This window comes from Triturus cristatus, chromosome 7 (assembly GCF_964204655.1).
Source record: "Triturus cristatus chromosome 7, aTriCri1.1, whole genome shotgun sequence".
In the NCBI taxonomy this organism is placed as follows: domain Eukaryota; kingdom Metazoa; phylum Chordata; class Amphibia; order Caudata; family Salamandridae; genus Triturus; species Triturus cristatus.
In genome coordinates this window covers 1,665,569,976-1,665,588,848 of record NC_140590.1, presented here as the reverse complement: position 1 = coordinate 1,665,588,848, position 18,873 = coordinate 1,665,569,976, and the positions used below count along the sequence as shown (strand labels likewise).

General features: G+C 43.1%; 1 protein-coding gene across 2 annotated transcripts in view; it reads left to right on the top strand.

Moving 5' to 3' along the window:
- The first annotated feature begins 5,044 nt into the window (after window positions 1–5,044).
- Window positions 5,045–18,873, top strand: part of MTG2 (mitochondrial ribosome associated GTPase 2) — a 109,814-nt gene continuing 95,985 nt past the window's right edge. Inside the window, exons 1-2 of one of the 2 annotated variants that reach the window (XM_085619772.1) lie at window positions 5,045–5,264; window positions 11,667–11,880. In XM_085619772.1, the coding sequence (XP_085475898.1) occupies window positions 11,677–11,880 (204 nt within the window). In that variant the 5' untranslated portion in view covers window positions 5,045–5,264; window positions 11,667–11,676. The remainder of the gene's footprint in view (window positions 5,265–11,666; window positions 11,881–18,873) is intronic. The other variant, XM_085619773.1, reaches the window with a different exon arrangement.

Sequence of the window (18,873 nt, the reverse complement as noted above, 5' to 3'; positions counted from 1 at the left end):
AATCAAATCAATGCAGCTTGTCACGCCATCTGGGGGCTCAGCTACACTGACAGCATATTCAACATTCACAGCTGCCGCTGAGATTCACTCAGCCTGGGCCGGCTGCAGCAGCCTCACATTACATGGCGTCATGTGACTGTCATTTGCCGAAAGGAAGTCAGTGAGACGGCAAAACGCTGCAGTTATGTTTCTTTGCCGCACCGCTGCCAGCCTGTGTGTCGCCAGCAGTTTGCTGCTCCATCCTCATGTAGGACCACAAAGTGAGCAGAAGAAGTCAAGTCATCTCAGCAGAGGAAGGATCTCAAGAAATCTGAGAGCCTCCACACTACCGTGCTGAAAGAAGAGACAACTCTCGTCATGTCGGCCGCTCAGGTCCGACAATTCATGATGATTTCTCATTTCTGACATGATGTTGTTGATTTACAACATTAATAATAATTTAATTTTAGCAGGCTGCCTGAGCCTGCAAGTTAACTAGAACTGGGGGGTAGTGCTGCGGCAGATTGGGCTCAGCTGAGCGGACTGACATTAATTAAGAGCAGCTGAGACCCCGCAGCTCCATGGCTGCCGACTGTCATGGGGCCTCAGTAGTTCCCCTTGCAATACATACGTACATTAATCCCTGGGGGTGGCACGTTCCCTGTTGCCTGCAGCCGAGCATTTTCCCGGCATGCAGCACCCATATTTCTAACTACTTGGAGATGCAGAAAGGCCTGTCTCCTTATGTGCTGGTTACAGTCTACCAATTCAAAATCTGTGGGAGTTCATCACTAGTTTAGGCGCTCTGTAGATTTTATTCCTTGCTCCGTGAGCTCTGGGCTGTCTGATTTTAACACAACAATGATGAGCAGTTTAGAAGAGAACAGGGACCCGAATCAAACTATGGCTACCAAAGCACTGGTAAGGAAACATTACAAAAAATAATTACTATGAAAAATGCAGACGTTTTTACTGTGGGAATTGCAGCTAATGTAATGTATGTAGCAATGCACTTGAAAATTTGATTACCACTGAGATTAACAAATGGAATGCTTTTCTTGTATATTATAGAAGTAGTGCTGTACTAAGTTTACTCAATACCTTCAACTTCAAGTACAGAAAAGCATTTAATTTTCACTTGTGTGTCATGGAGAGACCAAGAAGTCCTCTCAGTATAGATTAGGTTTATTTTTTTAATTGAAATTGAGTTCTTTTTTAGTCAAAGGTTAGTGGTTATTGCAGTGGTGTTTTTTGTTTATTAGTGCCTTTGCAGTTTGTTGCTGGGTTGCATGAACCAACGTACTGGCCCACCACAGATTATAGTGAGCAATTGAAGAAAATATGTAGGAGGAATCAATGGAGAGGGGAGAGAACAGAACTACGAAAGAAAGCATGAGAGAAAGAAAAGGAGAGTGAGGAGTGAGGACAGAGAGAAAGTGTGGGACAAAAGAAAGAAGTGAAAGTAAGAAGGTGAACTCATAAAAAGGAAATCGAGTGGAAAAAAGGACCATATAGGAGAAAGAGGAAAAGTAAATGAAGGGGATACAGATGAACAGAGAATATAGGGGAGAGAATAAAAGTTAAGATGGAAAAGTGGGGAGAGAGGACTGCAAGGAAAGAGAAGAATGGATGAAAGCGCAAGAACTGAGAATACAGGGGAGAGAAAGGAAGAGAAGCAAACAGTGAGAGAAGTTTGAGAAAGGAAGAGTGGATGAGGGAAATCGGACAAAAAGAGGGGGGAGAACTAGACCAGCTTCAGTGCACCCAGTTGGTTCTGGTAAGCAAGACTGCCGATCTCACCAGGTGGCATTTATTTTAATTATGAGGAGTTGCACTCTAAAGCACTGCTCCTTTACCCTGTACCTAGGTTTGAACCATCACCATGCAATGCGAGGGCCAAATTAATGGGCAAGATTAGCACATACTTAGTGATTGTGCTGTCCTGAAAGAGAACAGCACTGTTTTTGCCTTGCCTGCTACACATTGCACCCCTCTCCTTTTGTCACCATACTGAGAACATTATGTTAAAAAAATGTAAAAGGCATGGGACACAAACTCAAGCCATCTCTTAACAACACCATTCTGTTTTTGCTTCAGAACTCCTCTTTGAAAAATTCAGGCTCATTTTATTGGAAGAAGTATTTAAGATAGTGCCCTTAAATGAGCAATTGAAAGATGTTGATTTCGGTTATGGCCATTTCTAGATTCTAGTTATCTCAATGCGCGTCGGATAACGCATTTGTTCTTCTTGCAATAAAGTCTCGCTCATAGTGTAACATATGTCATTATAGTGTCACTCATGAGGACACTGAAAACTTTAAATGTCGCTCATGAACCAGCGGAAAACTTGGCAGCCATGGCTGAGAGCTCTACGTTCAGTCTGCACTAGGGTGACCAACCGTCCGTAAATTTCACGGACCTTCCGTAATTGGGACCTCACGTCCGTTGTCTGTGATGATCCCTTTTACGGACGCCCTTTGTCCGTAATTTTGGCCTTAGGAGAACAGCACTGTTTCCCTTTGAGAATCCTCAGCGCCCGGATGGGGCTGCCTTGCACTCCTCTGAGTGCAAGAGCAGCCCGACCCCGCCCATTGTCATTCTGTATGCGGCTGATTACCACATACAGAATGACAATGGGCCAGTCTGGCTAGTAAAGCATGTAGTGGGCCTCCTCCTGCCTCGGGCATCATGTCAGAAGGAAGAAATGTACGAAAATGCCCATGCTGCTACAAGAGAATCCAGTTCATCAAAATAAGGCGGTGAAAGAAGTTAAAAAAAGGATCATAGTTCTTTCAAAGTCGCATCATTTTAGAACTGGTGCATTTTCAATATTATATTCAAGGAAGCCATTGTTTCTGTTTTTTTATTGTATGCAACTAACAACAATTGACAACCCCAATAGTCCTGGCTTGTTGTAGGTGTGATTTATTATATATCTGGACGCAATAACAGAAGTAGCAGAATACCAGTCGGAGGGCACACTATGCTAAGCACAGATTTTTACCTTAGGGGTTTTATGCTACGCCCTTTATTACATCGAACACCCCTTTTGGAGAGACCCCACAGATTTGTCATCCCACTTAAAGCCCTGGAAACAACATCATGCCACAGTCACCTCACGTCCTAGCACTGTGCATCATGCATGACTTCCAAGGTTTCAGATTGACAATGTGCAGGGCATCTTGAACCCCTCCCTTTGCTTTAGGAAATACAGTGAGGGGTGAGTTCCTGATGGGTCTCTTCTGTCTGCAACTCTGAAGACGAAGGCTCAGCTCACAATTAATGTGAAAAGGTGGGTGAGAGAGTAAGTGAAGGGATGGGTGGAAGGATGGATTAGTGAATGGATGAGTGAAAGGGTGAATGGATGGATGAGAGAAGAAATGGGTGGATGGATAAGTGAAATGATTGATGAATTGATAAGTGGAAGGGTGAACGGATGTACAGAGGTGTGAAAGGTTGGATGTAAGGATGGATGAGGGAGTGAAAGGGAGGGTACATGGGCAAAAGGTTGGATAGATGAGTGAAGGAGTGAAAGGGTGGATGGATGAGAGAAAAGATGGTTGGGTGATTGAAAGGATGGATGAGTGATAGGGTCAATGGATGGATTCATGAGTGGATGAGTAGATGGATGGCTGGGTGGATGGAAGGAAGTATGGATGGGTAAGTGAAAGGGTTAATGGAGAGAGATAGGAAGGATGGATTAGTGGATGACTGAAAGGGTGAATGTGTGGAAGGGTGAGTGACTGGGTGGATGGATGAGTAAGTGAAAGGGGGGCTGGATGGGTGAACGGGTAAATTTCCGGATGAACGGGTAAATGGCTGGATGGATGAGTGAATGGCTGGATGGGCGGAAGAGTGGACGGATGAGTGTGCGGATAGATAGGGTGAATGGATGGATAATGGATGGATGAGTAAGAGGGTGGAGGGATGGATGAGTGAAATGATGGATGGAAGGATACATGATGGATAGGTTTGCAAATGGTTGAATACGTTTGGATCTGGATTAGCTGCATCTTATGCTTGCCACTTTACATCTCACAATGTCTATCCGAGCAGATCTTCCCGACCATTTCTCTCACCAAACATGCCTGCTCAGGACCATGAATTGTAAACAAAATATCAGACTGGACAAACCAGTGCTGTAACCATATATATATATATATATATATATAGATTATTATCATTTGAAACACCACAAAAATATTTGCACAGTTGATCAAGGCTGCTTGCATACTGAAAAACCGTTAAGTACATGATTGTTTCACCTAATATAAACTTATTTTGACTAGTGCTTGAATGGTTGTCTATTTACTTACTTACTATTGCGCAACCTCCTCTGATGTGTCTGTAAAACTTACCTTTTGTCCTGAATTTTTATCATGAATTTTGACCCTTTATCCTGAATTTTTACACTCACCATCCTGAATTTGCACCTATGCCAGTTGGTCACCCTAGTCTGCACAAAGTTGAGTTCAGTCGCGTAAGTAAAGTTAGTACAGCTGAGAGCTGTGCATTGCAGTGACTCGCTGTCTGCAGCACGATCAGGTGGTTTGCAGCTGTTGTAAGATCTTCTTACGCGTTTCTTCTTGCCCAAATGCGTGTAGTTTCTGTTATTTATGTTTACCTCATCTTCATTCTGCTCACGAAAAAGGGTCACTCGTCGTTAAACTCATAATTACACTGAAATTATGAAAATGTGACGCATAAGCAATCTGAAACCTTGGGAGCTATGCCATGACGGCCAGCCATCGCGAACTCTCACCACCAGTAGCCCTACTGAGAGCTGCTTCTGGTCCGTCCCTGCTCCGTTTCGTATCCAGAGGCAGCGTGTGTCACAAGCCTGGCCTGCCAGGTCCATGTGAATAACTCACTTGAAGAATACTATAAACCAAACACTGTTCACTCCCAAGCAGGTGACCCAAAAACAAAGGCACGTGCAGACTTCACAGCCAATCAGCACCTTGGAATTCTGAATTGGGCACTACGATTGGTACTTCAATTCTAGTTTGCGTTGGTTGTCCCGCCTACACGCACATGAAACAGGAAACGCTCGGCAGTGGCTTGCGTGCGACCCGGAAGTGGTGAAATGACGGCTAAGCGACATCCGCTGGAAGATCAGTGATAGACATGAGGCTGTGTACATGGAAGGTCCGTGTAAGTCACGGACAGTTGGTCTTTCTATAGAGGACGCTGGTCACACTCTCTATAGAGACGTATTCACATCCGACAGATAGATTACGAACTTTTCAAGTAAAGGCTCAAACGTTTCCAACGATTTTGGGAGAGTAAGTGTCCCTAATGTCTTCTATACAGAACATTGCCGGAAAAATTGCCTGTCTTTTCTCCCACATCACGTGGCTAAAATATATGAGTGTATGTGGTTTCTACTTGGATTTGTACTGGGCAGTCTACCTTTTCATCTTTTGACAAGTTGGTCTCTTTCTGAAGCCTGGCTGTCCTTGAGTGGCTGTTCGAACTGTCTGTCGTCAGGTATTCTACAAGTTTCAAATGTGCAGTAACCTTTCAGTTTGTCGTCTTGGCCAATGGGTTGTGTAATTGTGTTTTATTATCTCTTTTCTGTTCCTGAAATACATTCGCCTGTAAGTGGGTTCCCATAATGTGATGCTGGCAAGTGGTACTGCTTAGGAATTGATCTCCTGTGGGGGATATCTGCCAGCTGTGCATGCGTTGTATTATTATTAAGATTTTTAGTCTCCCGAACCCCCAAGCAGATGTAATTGGATATCTTTCTTTTGTGTCTTCTGTATTATGTCTAAGCGCTTGTCTAAATCGAATGGGTGTGAGGTGTAATATTTGTTAAGAGGAAGAGCAGCGCTGGAAGTAATGACAATTAGAGATTAATCATTCGGGCATTACCGCCACTTCTGTTGCTCTCGTGTCGTCCCTTACGTATGAGCAGTGCCTAAAGCAGATTTTTCTTTAACCATACCCAAACTCCCTTATGTACAGTCTGCAAATGCTCCAGTACCCTAAATTAATGTACCCACCAGTAGTACACGGTATACTATTAAACCCTGCACCAAAAAATCATCACTAGCTAGAACCTTGTGTTTCTCCCACACATAACCTGTGGTGCTAAGTAAAGTGATGCAGTGCTGTCCAAGAAGCTAGTCTACAAGTGTCGGAAAGTGGCACTCCTTTCAGTTTTCCCCATGTTGGTACAAGCCCCTTGTATATGGCACTGCACTCCTTTAAAAAATAATACCGACAAGTAGGAGCAGACAACCGAAATGGTGGACTCGTGTCTTCTCTTCTGATCTTAAGTGAGTACCTTCATCTGTCAGCCCTAAAGTCAGACATTTTCAGATTTTTTTTGATCACTGGCAATCCTTCATGATACCACGAGGACAGCCCTACAAACGTCCAGAAAATTAGGGACGGTTGAACCAAGAAAAACCACTATTGATTCGATAGATATTTCAGTTTACTCAGTTGTCTGACTGAAGTAACTGCCACTGAAAGGTTGGACCTTAAAGGTTAAAACCGATTGATTAGTGCAGAGACTTGGCTATTGCTATATACAACCATCAACTTTATAAGACCTTCAATTTAGCTTCTGATCCTGGTTCTCTGTTGGAACTTCACTCTGCCTGCTCGTATTAACTGTATATGGAAAGCAGGCTACCGGTCAGGAAATTCCTCTGCCATTTGATGGGGAAAAAAAATAATTCCCCTCCTGGGCCTGAAAGGAACTACGAAGATGCTCTCTATGTTTTGGGACCAAACACCCCACACTCTTCGCAAATCACAGGAAATAGATGGGTAGGAGTATTATGTAACAGTTTGACCGACCACTGCTGTGTAATACCATCCATGAGTTTAATCTTTACAGAAAAGCGTGAGTACACATGAGACTCTCTTCATTTGTTCTTATTCAAAGACATTCCTTTTTCTGGGGACACCGGCACTCGGGGCCCCATGATCTACCAGAAGCATATAATTCTTCTATATCTGAGAGAAACCAGGAGCGCTTAAAAGTCAAGCATACATGCTCCTAACTAGAACGCGAGAGAAAAGTGTATACAGTAACTTGTGAAAACTAGTATAGAACTAAATTCTAGGTTGGTGTCTTCCTGGGGAGTCAGCAGGGAGTGTGACTAATGCAACTCCTCAGGAACAAGTGCCCTCACACACCCAGATGGGTGCCATGCTTCATCATTGGTGTGCTTCACGTCAGGTAGGCGCTGCAGTACCTGACGGGCACCCACATGGGGGCCCTTTGCCGGAGATCTTTTCGTTGTGCCGTTTGTGAAGCCTGGGTGTAGGGATATAGGTGTAGATTGGTGTGGGTAGTGTGTGTGTATGAGGAAGTGCAAGTTAAAAACAGGTAAAGTAGTCCTCTAAAAAAGTTTTAATAAGCGAGTCCACTTGCATAAATTAAAAACGTGTAATTAAGGCAAGTGGACTTGCTTATTAACTCCCCACACCCAGGCTTCACAAACGGCACAACTAAAAGATCTCTGGCAAAGAGCCCCCTTGTGGGTGCCCATCTGGCATAGCAGCGCCAGCCCGACGTTGAGCACGCCCAAAGATGAAGCATGACACCCATTTTGGTGTGTGAGGGCACTTGCTTCGGAGGAGTCATGATCCCTTCTGACTCCCCAGGACGACATCGACCTGTAATTTATTCTATACTAGTTTTTTGCAAGGAACTGCATACCCTTTTCTCTCACGCATATAATTCTTCGCCACAAGAAAGTTACTTGGGTTACTGTTTTGGTCCAAATGACTACAGTCTTGGCTGGTGAAGGAAGCATAAGGAAAGGCCTGGTCCTTGAACACCCATACCCATTGAGCAAGCAGTGTTCCTTTGGTACTATTTGCGAGCGCATAAAGGGGTGACTAGTCTGTGGAACCGAGGCCTGGCTCTTCTATAGTCATGTCCCTGCATATCTATACTTGGGTGGATCAAGAACGGAGGACAAGACACTGTAGAAGTCTGCGATAAATCAAAGCAGTAAGATTCTAATGTAAGTTTGTTGTTCAACAGATGTGAGGAGTAAAGTACCAGGGTGGACTTGCTCAAATTACAGAAATTTGCATGTGGTTTGTATAGGTTATAGCAATGTTGCACAACCAGTACACAGTCAATGAGCCATGCCCCGGCGTAGGTGTTTGCCCAACATCTATCCAGTCATTAATCAGAATAGAACAGTTTCCCATGCATGGGTATTAAATCTAAGCAATCATGAGCGAAGCATAGCAACAGGTTGTCGCGTATACTTGTGACTTAGTCATATCTCAAGGCCTTTAGGTTACAGCAGAAGTACAGAAATTCAGTAACAAGTCGGCGGGCTCGGCACGTTCTTCAGGCTTCTCTGTTTAGTGTCACAAAACGGAACTTGAATCAAAATGGATTCCACAACATCACCTCGAAAAGCTCTCAGATCCTGCGGGAGGATCATTGTTGTGTGGTTGACCGACCATGCTTGTGCCCCAATTGCCATGGTACAAGATTTTGAGTCCGACCCAGAGCCTCCTTTCCTTGATGTCCAGCTGGACAGTGGAGTCTTGGTCTGGTTGAAGGGCCTTGGCAGGAACAAGTCCTACCAAGGCACCTGAAATATGAAGCACCATTCCTCGGAGTAGAACAGTTATGACACATGGGAATTCTTGAATGTCCCATGTGATTCCTGATAGACGACCTCAATGGTTTTCCCAGTCGTGTGACAGCAAATCACCTGGACAAGAGTAGTCCCTATGCATTTGATTAAGAAGAGGTATGCTGCTGTCTGGATAGACTTTGCATTACTGCAGCTGTTAATCTATCCTGTGATTTTCCATTTGTGGAATAACCATCTGACTTCATCAAAGAGCTCTGTTCATGTTTGCTGATGTTCACCTCAGAATATCTGGCAAGGGGGTACACTCAAAGGGTACCTGATAATAGTCTAGAGTCAGAACTACATCTCATAACAGGCTAATGGAAGTCTGGTTGTTGGTGGCTGCTTTTTGCTTATCACTGGTAAGCTAGTGAGGAGTTGTTAAAAAATCTTGATTGCCTCTGTAATGCAGTTAAAGTTTTAGCCCTATCTGCTGCTCTATAGTAACTTCTCAATATTTTACAGCGAGTCTTGTTTCAATATTTAAGGAAGAACTGCCTCATTGTTTCAAGTTTCTTGACTTTTGCAATTGGTGAGCTCTTCATTTGTATTTCTTCTTCGCCTTAAGCCATCATTTTGGTCTTTCTTCTTTAAAGGGTTACTTTGTCTAGCGTCTTAGACATATTACTTTAGTGTTTCAAGGCACCTCTTAAAATCTTTTGTTTCTTGGCCCTCTTTGGACAGTGTTGGATGTTTTGTTTTAAACTGTCTTGTATCTAACTCACTGGCACGTTGTCTTATCCAGGCAGAGATACGTTACGGTAAGCTGCCGGGCCATGGGTGTTCTTTTATTTGACAAGTAGAAATGTATCAGCGAGTGGTCTAACTAGATGTGAGACTCTATTTCTAGGGTGGGCTTCAGTTTTGTATGAATATTGAATCTATGCAAGCCTTGATATGTTAGATGAAGTCCGTTTTCAAAGTTTCCATGTGCTCCATTAAGCAAGTTACTTTTTGTTCCCTATGCGGGCATAATTTGCTCCAAAACATGTCCAAAGTGATTTTATAATGTAGCACCACTTCACCCCCTGTATGTCAAGACCTGGCGAGACTGGTACAGTGCCAATCTCTTAAAGTGGCGCAAGGAGTCCATGCTCCACTCCACGTTCTATCTGCCATGCCTTTTACCATTTGAGTGACATGTATCGCTTTATAATTTTGGTTCTCCAAATCACCCTTGAAACGTGGCAGTATTAACCAAAAGTTCTATTTTAGTAGCTCTAGGGGGTGCTCGATTTCCTCTTTCCACCCTGAGAAGGTTTGATGTGCACACTGGTGCCACAGTCTTCACCCTCTATTACTCTTAATCCACATCGAATCTCATAACTAAACACAAATCAGTTTACACTGTGCGAAAAGTATACATCGCTAAAGAGTACAGAGTCAGAAAACAGTAGGAGATGGATAACTGAACTCTAAAAACGGTTTAATTATAGGGTCACCAGTCACCTTCTAAACATGAATGTGTGAACAAGTGCTTGTCTGCCTTGTGAGGGTGTGTTCTCTCACTATATCAAATGGCTAATGGGAGGGCTGACACATAAGCTGCTTACTATGCATGAGGAAAATACTAGCAGTTAGTTACTGCACACATCACTTGACTCCTTTATTATATATGGATGGACATAGTATTTCTAACTCGTAGTTTAAAACTAAATAGCCACTCAGAACTGCAGTTTTAGCAGCACATTAATGTGTTTCCCTTGGAATCTTAGAATATTCCCTGTATTTTTCACTTTGACGTTTTTCGACCCTATCACATTTACATTATGTAGGTAATTTATAAAGTACAACTTACACCTGAAGTAACCTTGCTGCTTAATGAATCAAGAATACATTAGGAATGACTGGTGTTGAATTAGTCCCAATTTATGATGATTTTTGATACAAAATGTATGTCTTTACTTTTCTTTAAAAAAACATGTTTTAACGTTTTTTTATCAATTTGAAACTAACATTAATAAAAATATATTTAAAAAAAAGAATGCATTAGGAGAATGAAAAGGTTTACTGGGAATAAAGAAACGTTTAAACCTTTTTCCAGAAGAGCAAGTAAGACGTAATTGCTTTCAGGTCAGAGGCCACAGTAGGGAGAAGAGAAATTGGACAGTAGTTAGTCACATCAGTGGGATCATAGTTGACATTCTTTAACATAGGTTTGACTAGCTCTCGTTTGAGTTCTGGAGGGACAACACCAGAGTTAAGGGCTATAGTATCTATCTGATAAATGACCTTGTTGAGGTCTTGAATATTTTTATTGAGATGTTTTAATTGGAAAATCGTTGACTTTGAAATTAATCATAGGGAGAATTGTAAAAATGATCGGAAGGACTTTCTCATTTACTGTGTTGGAAAAATATTCATTATAAGGGGGAATGGAGATGTCCTGTGCTTCAAAAATCTTTGAGTATGGATATTTATATTCGGTGTTACGAAAATATGCAATATTATCAATAAAAAAGGGACAAATTTCATTAAAGAAGATTGCATACAAAGGGATGGAGGGGATACTCTTTGGCAGTTTATTGCTAATCTTAAATCTCTTCTTGTTTATTTGTAAAAACTGTTAAAAGATTAGGGGTAATGTTATTTACATGTAGATAAACTGGTCTTTTTATACGATGGCCGCTTTCTCTTATAAACCGTTCTCTGGTTGAGGGACTAGTTGAGACGCCATAAGCACTTAGCTTGTCTAACCGGTAGTTTAAGCTTAAAGTGTTCTTCTGTAAACCAAGGGAAGTCCTTTGATTTGCCTGAGCCTTTCCGGAGTGAGTGAGTGAGTGAGCTAGAATGAGAGACAGAGCGAATATGAAAATGTTATCTGCAGTTGACATGGGGTATTTTAATGCCAGTCCTTCGGGATCAAAACAGCTCTCTCTACGAATGCATCCTATTTGGAATGTTGAAGAGCTCTTTTAATGGTTTGCTAAAAATACCATCTGCTAGGATCTAAGGTCAAATCTTTACAAATAAATAATTTTCACATGTTTGACCAATGCTCTGAAAACAAGTTCCCTCATATTCAGTTGTAAATTGCAGTGTCTTTTTTTTGCTCGTGTGCAGGTAGTTGAGCATGCTGAGGTCAAGGGTCCTGTCCAGGAGAGCTTGGAGTTTGGTGGATTGCCTGTTAGGAAGACAGGATGCCTGCTCATCAATACAGCCAAGAACATCGTTCGCAGATCATTGGATTGCCCTGAAAAATATCTCTACGAGCTGTGCGCATTGTGCAAAGAGACATGGGCTAGGGAAGAACAGAGACCTGTCTGAGAAGAAACTGGTATGTTGTCTGTGACTAAATATACTGTCCTACAAACAAAATGGCAGCTTTGTCTTTTTGTGTGTACTACTAATAATCTTTTGTTACCTTGAGTTACATGGAGGCCTACGACTTCAACGTAGAGGCTTCTTGTACTAAGCAGGTGGTATGTCTTTCGTAGTTGGACATGCGTGATCATTCCTCGTATGGTGAGCCGCTGCACCTAAACCACGTTTTGCATGTGTCCATCCAGGAAAGATTCTCCAGTGACGTGTACAAATTTGCATCACTTTAACCATCGCGAGGCAGTGCTTTTCATCCCCTACCTACATAGTGTCAAAGCAGCAATGTGCAGCCACCCTTTAGCAAACTCTTTCAGTCTGTTACACAAACCCTTATGTGGGGCTACATCTCTTTTTGATATTGTGCCACTCTTCTCCCCTACTTGACAAATACTTTTTTCTAGTTTAATTTGTGCATATGTGCTACCTGCCTTTCTGTATGTAGATATGCATGATCGTGACTGCCTGCGGTGCACGACAAGATGCCATTGGTGCTTCAGAGGCTGCCTCTCCACTTGTATTTGTGCACATCCATTTCTTACCAGAGGTGACAAGCTCTCGTTAATTTCAAATCGAGCAGTTTCTGCAGCTTTCTTGCCTTTACAGTTCACAGAAGGAAAAACAGTTTAACAAATACATACACACCTTTAAAAACTGTCGTATACATGTCAAAAACATTTTTGCCTGCTTTGTTGTTTGCCTACCCAAAATAAACACCTTTGAATATCTGCCCGCTACCCAATCTGAGTTTTCATCTAGACACTAGTTAAATAGTTTACTAAAATGTCTCTACATAGTAGCACTAGTTTGTCTAAAAATTGCCTGTATCTTTAAAGAAGGTAGTGGATACAATCTAAAATAAAGTTAAATATCAGTGGGAAAAAAAATCCATATTTTATATTGGATGACACATCTTAAAACAACCAATCAATCAGAATTTGTAGTGCCCATCTAATTACCCGTGAGGGCATCCAGGCCCTGGGATCCTGCTGCGATCAGTCGACGAGCCATGTCTTGAGTCCCTTTCTGAATTCCGTGAGAGAGGGTGCTGTTCGGAAGTGGATGGAAAGGTCATTCCAAGACTTAGAGGCGAGGTAGGAGAAGAAGCGGCCTCTACCATGGCTTCAACTGATGTGGGGAGAGTGGAGGGCGGTGGAGCGCAAGTGTCTGGAAGGTTGGTGGTAGTTCAGGCATGGTTGATGTATGCTAGTTCTTGGTCATACATGGCCTTGTAGGCATTTGTCAGCATCCTTAATTGACATCTTTTCTGGCAGGGAGCCAGTGGAGGTTCCTGAGGTGGGAGGTGATGTGGATCCTTTTGGGGATGTTCAGGGTGAGTCTGGCCGCTGAGTTCTGAACGGCCTGGAGTCTCTTCAGGAGTCCGGGTGGAGATTTTAAAGTACGTTGCCATAGTCAATACAATAACATTGGATTTTTTATTTTTATTATTCCATTTTCCAAAATGTTCTAATTACGATACGTAAGGCAAAGATAGGTCAATGCATTTGAGGGGTTAGAAATTCAGTGACACTGTGGTAATACATATACTCTTGTGGGCAGTGAAACACGTTGGTGGTGCTCATAGATTGTACCATGTCTAAGCCTACACTAGTGTGAAGAGCGTGGCACATACTCCCACAAGGCATACAATATGACCCAGCAATAGTCTAACCCTAGTACTTTCGCTAGGTAGGGATTGGTTATAGTTGTTCATCTCTTACACATCTGCTCCCTCTTTGTTGAATACAATAGTAACTTGAACGGTTTTTGTAGTGTTGTGGACTATCCTGTGTAACGACCAGGGTATAGCACTGCACAGACTATCCACTAGCTTCCCAGTTTCCTAATGCACTCAACCCTTTTTGCACTGCAGAAGTTGAGGATGTAGGATAAGCAGTGGCAGCTCCTCCGCTAAGGCGGAGGAGCGTCGCTCCACTGAGAATATCGAAAAGGTAAAAAATAAAATAACTCATTGTTATCATTTTATTTTTATTTCCTTGCTCAGCTGGGGTAGGGCAGGGCTGCTCTGCTCGCAGGACAGGTGAAGAGTGGTTTGCCCACTCCTAGTGCGCATGACGCTTTGGCCGGCCCTCTTGGGCTGGTCAAACCGTCATGCACACTTTGTTTATTCTTCATGCAGGCTGTATCACAGCCTGCATGGGGAAAATGCCTAGCCTCCCATTCTCAGGCTAAACGCCGGTCCACGGCGCTCAGACCAGTCACAACGCTGCATTGCGATTGGCTATCCGGAGGCTGGGAGGAGGGAGTGTTTTCACTCATCCCCCTCGCAACCCGCCCCCCATCTCTGAACAGCAGCTCAGAAAAGCACGTTAGGAGCACACCACTTCCTGTAAAGTAACACGTTACAGTGCTTCGTACCATGAGTCCTGAGTATAAATTGGACCAGGTAGAACCTGTAGACTGGCTCCTACTGGTAAGGCTGAAAGGATAACTGGAGAAAGTTAAGTAGAAGGCGTTAACACAGGAACCCTAACTGGGGACCTGAAAACACAGAAAAGGTGCACACAAAGGAAGGGCGCCAGGGGACGTTGCTATGCACAGACTACAATTCAAAATACAACAAAACTTGCTCTCAAAGGAAATACTCATAGAATGATTTAGAGAAGTTTCTATTCTACAAGAAAAATAGCTTCCCAGCCATATTTTTGAAGGATAAATCTTTCCTTGCCACATCTACCTGTTACATATGTTTAGTAGTTCTTTCAGCATTGTGGCCACAATGCATTGGACGTGTCTGCATGGTTTACCATTATTTTGCACTACTGTTATACTTTAACACTTCCAATACCTTTTTGGTATGGTGTAGCTTTACATTTGTCACTTGTGTTTTTGCAAATTTTTGCCTTACCGAATTTGTGGTCGGACATTTTTCAAAATGCATATCAATCTAACATATCCGGTACACCGGAGACCAAAACGTTGACCTTAATCCACTTCTGCCCTGGATAAACCAAAGTGCCATCTAATCAACTTGATAAAACGATTTTCCTTGTAGAGGACTAGCACAGATACCTGTTGCATTATTGAGTGTATTTTGGGACATATATGTATGTATGGTGAAATTGAACCCAGCTTTTATTATTGAAATAACATTTTACGTAAATTAAACTTGTTACCTGAGACAATCTCTACGAGTCTCTATTGTTCTAGACATGAATACTGTTACTGATTTGCTTCATTATGCGCTTTACAATGTAGTTGGCTCTGTATACTAAACAATTGGATTTATGTGTGCAACTTCTCTGAATCATTTTACAAGTGTTTCCTATGGAAGCAAGTTTAGCTGTATTTTGTATACACCCAGGCTCTCAAAGCATTAATGGTTGCCCTTCTTTGGTATCTCGCCTTTGACAAGAAGGCAGATCCGCTTTTATACAGTGTACAGATGTATAGTATTTAGAGGTCATCGATTGTCATCTTGTATTGGGAAACCAGCCTTTGGATGAATCGGTCTTTAACCCCTTCGCTGCTAGGCCTTTTCCCCTCCTGTGCTAAGCCTTTTTTGGGCTATTTGGGGTAGTGCGCGCTTAGGCCCCTGTAACTTTTTGACCACATTAGGTATCCACGCCAAATTTGCGTCCTTTTCTTCCAACATCATGGGGATTCTAAAGGTACCCAGGGTTTGTGGATTCTCCTAGAGGGTTCCCAGAAATTAGTCAAAATACAGCAAAATTTTGGTTTTTTTGTGAAAAATGGGAAAAACGGGCTGCAAATGAAAGCTTCTGGGTTTTTCTCTGCAAATGGTATCAAAAAAGGGTTTGTAGGGCTGAAATCACCATTTCTCCAGCTTTTAGGGAATGACAGAATTTTGTCATGAAACCAACATTTTTTACACAGTTTTGGCATTTTTCTGGGACATACCCTCTTTTTGCTATTTTTTGTGCTTTCAACCTCATTCCAGTTAATGGTAGAAATGGGTACAAAAACAATAATGGACCCTGGAAAGCTATACATTTTTGAAAAGTAGACAAAATTCTGAATTCAGCAAGGGGTCATTTGTGTAGATCCATCAAGGTTTCTTTATAGAAACTAACAGTTAAATATAGGAAAAATTTAAAATTAGTTGAAAAAAGCAGCCTTTTGAGTCAACGTTTTCACCTGTAACTTCTTCTAATTATCACATCTCTTAGAAAGCAACGTACCGTTACATCCACTGGACCTTCCTGGTTGTGGGGATATATAGGACTTGTAGGTTCACCAAGAGCCCAACGAACCCAGAGTAAAAAACTGAGCAGCATTTTGTAATGGTTTTTTTTTTTTTGTTCCGGGTCTATAGCAATTATTGTGGGAAAATGTATACATGGAAAAATCGGTATGAAAGACACCTATGTATTTCTGAAATGGGAACAAACTACAGAGTTTAGAAACAGTGCATATTTGCACATTTTCGAAATTGGGAATACTCATACTTGCATGACAATTATTGGTCATTTTTCAAAATGACTTTTTTTTTTTACACAATGTCTTTCATTTGGAAGGGAGAAATGCATCCAAAATCAATAGGTAATAACAGTTTCTTTACAAATCTGAACTACCCTAAGTCTCCCGATAAAAATGGTACCTCACTTGTGTGGGTAGGCATAGTGCCCACGACTGGAAGTGGCTCAAAACCTAAGCTGAACACACCACACTTTCACACTGAAAATGTACACTTTTTTTGCGAAGAGTCTAGCTGTAGTTTTTGAACCCTAGCCCTGCCGGCACCTAGGGAAACCTAGCAAACCTATACATTTTTGAAAACTAGACACCCAGGGGAATCCAGGATAGGGGTGACTTGACTGTCTCCCACCATGGTCTGTTACCCAGAATCCCTTGCAAACGTAAAAAAATGACAAAAAAAACATATTTTCCCCACATTTCTGGGATGAAAGGTCTGGAATCTGCGTGGATCCACAAATTTCCACCCACCCCGCGTTCCCCCAAAGTCCTACGAGAAAAATGGTACCTCACTTGTGCGGGCCGGCCTAGTGCCCGCGACAGAAAACGGCGCAAAACGCAACGTGGTCACACCTCAATTTTGCAGTGAAAAATGACCACTTTTTGGCAAAGTGACTAGCTGTAGTTTTTGAACCCTAGCCCTGCCAGAACCTAGGGAAACCTAGCAAACCTATACATTTTTGAAAACTAGACACCCAGGGGAATCCAGGATGGGGTGACTTGACTGCCTCCCACCATGGTCTGTTACCCAGAATCCCTTGCAAACGTAAAAAAATGACAAAAAAAACGTAGTGATGGGACATTTGGGATAGGCAATGTTGATGTCGCCTCACTACGTTTTGGGTACTTGGGCCTCCCACACAAGTGAGGCACCATTTTTACCGGGAGACCTGGGGGAACGCTGGGTGGTGGTAAATTTGTGTGAGCCCGGTGATGCCACTACTTTCCCACCCCAAAATGTGTGAAAAAAGTGATTTTTTTCAGCAAAAATGTAGGTTTGCAGGGGATTCTGGGTAAGGAAACGTTGGGGGATCCACGCAAGCCATACCTCCCTGGAAGCCGCCGGGTGTCTAGTTTTCAGAAATGCGTGGGTTAGGTAGGTTTCCCTCGATGGCCACCGAGCACCGGGCCAAAAACCAAAGTGACCCCCCTTGCAAAACCAGATTAACTATTGTTCCTACAGCGTGAGAATTTTGGAATAATATTGCAAAGAAAATGTGGCAGACATTTTGAGGTTTGCAGGACATTGGGGATAAAAAATGTTTTTGAATTCACAAGAGAGACATCACCATGAACTCCCATGGGTTTTCGACAATATCTACAGTTGGTGGGTTATTCTTGCATGGAAAGTGTACCTTGGCAGAGAAACTAAAGACAAAGATTCCTGCACAACCATCTATTCCTCAAACACACACACATACTGGTTGGATTTGGCACGAGGGCGAGTCATGGTTCAGTGTATTAAATTTTATTAACAAGAGATTTCACAAAAATGAAATGCACTGTCAATAATTAAATTCACAAAAAACCAAACCAATGACTCCCAGCTCGTGAGCTGTAAAGCCACGTCAAGGCACCAACCACTTTACAGGCCATTCACACACCTTTCATACGTGATACAAACAAGACCATTCGCACCACCAGGCACAAAAGCAACACATTACAAAATTCACCAAAAAGGGACAAGGTACACCCTGCTTCAGAAAGACAAATATTACTGCACAGCCATCTAATCCGCAAGCACACACACATACTGGTTGGATTTGGCACGAGGGTGAGTGATGGTTCAGTAGATACAATTGTATTAGCAAGTGATTTCACAGAAATGAAATGCACTGGTAATAATTGAAAGGGCGAGAAACTGAACCATTGACTCACAGCTCGTGAGCTGTAAAGCCACGACAAGGCACCAACCTCTTTACAGGCCATTCATACACCTTTCATACGTGTGAGACATACAAAACCATTCACACCGCCAGCCGCGGGCCCATCACATAACAAAACTCACACCAGCACACCGCGCCATTCAAGGGCCCATCACTTTCACACGCCCACAATCCAGACACAGCAACTACACAGGCTGATGGATTGCGTGGAGTGGCACTCAGCTAGCAGTGTGTGTAGTGACCAGCAGAAAGTCACTACTCACACACAGCCAGCAGAGCACCAGTCCACACACACCGCTAGCCAAACACCAGTCCACGCACACCGCTAGCCAAGCGCCAGTCCACGGACACCACCAGCCAAGCACCAGTCCGCACACACCACCAGTCCACGCACACCGCCAGCCAAGCACCAGTCCACGCACACCGCCAGCCAAGCACCATTCCACGCACACCGCCAGCCACGCTCCAGTACACGCACACCACCAGCCAAGCTCCAGTCCACGGACACCACCAGCCAAGCACCAGTCCACACACACCACCAGTCCACGCACACCGCCAGCCAAGTACCATTCCACGCACACCGCCTGCCAAGCACCATTCCACGCACA